Here is a 2,838-nt window from a genome sequence, read left to right on the forward strand (position 1 = left end):
CCCCCCCCTCACCGGGAGGCTGATCCGGGGCGGGGGGGGTGTGTGTGTCAGTTCCCTCGGCTTCGAGCGACCCGTCCAGCGGCGTGCAGCCCGCCGGGGGAAACGACAGCGACCGACACCCGCCCTTCAGGAAAAGGACGACAATTACTACAACGCATCAACCAGAAGGTGTTTCTTCGGGGTAGGAAATTTAATCAACAAACACACAACAGGGCCTTTTCGCTGTCATTAAGTCGGGAAGCCACGGCAACGACTGCCCCACAGGCTGCTTTCCTGGGGCGCTGCTGCCTCCTCCTCCTCCTCCTCCGGGACAGGGGTGGCACGGCCCCGGCCAGGCAGGCTCCGCTCTGCCGCAGCTCACGGCCGAGCCCCACCAGCAGAACTCCCGCTCCCAGGCTGCGGGGACCGGCCGCCTCGCTCTCACTTTAAGCCAGCTTTTTTCAAGTCCTCTGGCAGAACCCGGCCTTTCTTCCGGGCCCTGGCTTTCTTCTTCTCCATCCTATCCTTCTTCTTCTTCTGAATGTTCTTGCGACGCTTTTCCTGCCGCTGTTGCATCTTTTCTACCACTTTTTCTGTCCGCTTCTCCCACAGCCTTTGGCGTTGCGCTTTACGCTTCTCCTTACGCTTCAGAGCTGCTTTCAGACGCTCCTCGTTGTCATGAATCTTCACACCTTCCGCCTTATAGAGAACATTTGTCCATTTCATCTTGGTTTCCACCTCCTGAGCTTTCTTCTGGTCCTTATCCTTGAGCTCCTCCAGCTTACTCTTCCTGGTCTCCAGCCTGCTCAGCAGCTGCTTGTAGTTTTTGCCCGTCAGAGGGGTGATCTTGCCTTTCACTGCTTTCCTCTTCTCTTTCTTCTTCTGGATCTTGTTCAACTCATTCTCTTCGTGGACTTCGACCCTGTTAAAGACAATCTCGGCTGTGCTCTCCTCCTTTTTGCTTTCTGGCTCTACCGGTACCTCCTCAGTTTCTTTCTTCTCCATTTTTGCCTTCATCTTCAACTCCTTTCTTCGGCGCTTCTTTCTCTCTCTCTCATACTTCCTTCGCTGCCTCTTCTCCAGGACTGCAGGGGGTAATTCCTTGGCATCATCCTAAGAAGAAGGATGGACATGAATCAGGAGCCTTAAAAGGATAAAGCAGAATTAGAAGCGGGATGTCCTCAAGTTCCCGATTTCAAACTTCTCCTAAGAAACACAGTACATGCGACAAGAAGCCGTGGGCTCAGCTTCTGGAGATACTAAACACGGTAAAGGCATTTCAAACCCTTTACTCTCCCTCGACACCCCGTAGCCATGTTCCCTTTCAGGCTCTTAGTGCTTTTCTTTTTTCTATAAATCACCAGAGGCACGCTCTCCTCCGAGCCAGGCCCTACCTTTTCTCACGTGTTTTTCCAGACCACGGAATACACGCAGGGTCTCCCATCAATACCTACAGGCTCTCCCTTAGGAGATGGAATTAGCTCAAACCCTGAGCCTTGTAAGATGGTAGTCTTGTCCCCACATCCCCTGGGAGGCTAGGGAGAATTTATATTGCAAACACACATGGATGCACATTAAGGGTTCTCATACTTGTCCAGAAGCTTTTTTAATCTTCTCATGTAGTCTCTGACGCAAGAGATTCATTGCCAAAAAAGAAGGGGAACCCAGTTCACTTTTCCTCCCTGAAAACGAGAGGAAGAAAATAAAAACACATAAAGAACAGCGCTAGCTAAACAGGAGAACTCTCTACGGCTACGGGAAAACCTCTGAGAACTCTTTAGATGCTGTGAATAGAACAGAAAATCTAAAGAAGCCAAGAGTTTCTATTTCATTGGTTTCTTCAGAATTCCCCCTTTTCTATCCATATTATCATTCAACACTGCCAGCCAGAGCGGCCCGGCATGCCCTGCGGCTGCCTAACAAGGCAGAAGACAAGTACCAAGCTAGCGGAAACAAAGACGCCAAGGACATATTTTCTTTGCGATCAGGCTTTTCAGATTCAAGGTGGGAAGCCAGCCTGGCACGACAGAGATTGCATCCACGCAGTAATTCCCAGAAGTTACCCGAATACATAAGAAGTCCGCAATTCAGACTAAACGCTCCTGTTTCCAGAGAGCCACCCGGTGGTGACGTTACAAATGTACGTACATGCGCGTAAGCTTTTAGGGCACATGGAAGAAGCAAAGACATTTTCCATTCAGCCGAACTTCTTAAAGGCTTTCCAAACTAGACACGTGTGAAGCAACTGAAAAGCAGCCACCTCAGCTCAGGTAACTTTAGCCGGACCACGACCACACTGGTATTCTTACCTGTCACCAAACCCTCATTTCTGCTCCCTGCAACACCCCGCGGAGATGATTTGCTGGCTTGAGGGGCGGCTTTCTGTCCTGGAGTGGGTTTATTGGTGTTAGAGACCACCTGGTTGACTGAAGGAGCATTCCTCTTCTCAGCTTGCTTCTTGGGTTTCTTTCTCTTCTTTTTCTTGAGCTGCCTGCCAGCGTCCTCGGGCTGGCCTGGCTTAGACACTAGAGGGCAAAGACAAGTTACACAGAACGGCACACCACCACGTTCCCACTTCATAACATCCCGTTACTACCGAAGACTAAAATTCCAGCATTGCAATGGCGTATCTGCGTCTTCAAAAATTACGTATTTGGGGATTTATTGAAACAGACCAGGCATGCTCGCACACTTCACTCGAGTCCCCATCCTCCCACGCCTAACCCCCACGCGTACAGAGCTGCTCAGAAGCCCCATGTTACAGCAGAGACTGTTTTTTCTTAAAAAACGGCGCAACGCCACTCCCCCGGGCCAAGCTCCCCGTGGAGGCAAGCCCGCCCAGCCCCCCCACCCCCCCCC

General features: G+C 51.3%; 1 protein-coding gene across 1 annotated transcript; it reads right to left on the reverse strand.

Annotated features, from left to right (window-relative positions):
* Positions 1-178: 178 nt before the first annotated feature.
* Positions 179-2,559, reverse strand: SURF6 (surfeit 6). Its single transcript, XM_019474064.1, has 3 exons — positions 2,289-2,559; positions 1,570-1,661; positions 179-1,092 (listed from the first exon to the last, which is right to left on the reverse strand). Exons 1-3 carry the CDS (start codon positions 2,557-2,559, stop codon positions 421-423), a joined length of 1,035 nt encoding a protein of 344 aa, XP_019329609.1. The 3' UTR covers positions 179-420.
* Positions 2,560-2,838: the final 279 nt, after the last annotated feature.

Source organism: Aptenodytes forsteri, unplaced genomic scaffold (assembly GCF_000699145.1).
Source record: "Aptenodytes forsteri isolate BGI_AS27 unplaced genomic scaffold, ASM69914v1 Scaffold136, whole genome shotgun sequence".
Classification (NCBI taxonomy): domain Eukaryota; kingdom Metazoa; phylum Chordata; class Aves; order Sphenisciformes; family Spheniscidae; genus Aptenodytes; species Aptenodytes forsteri.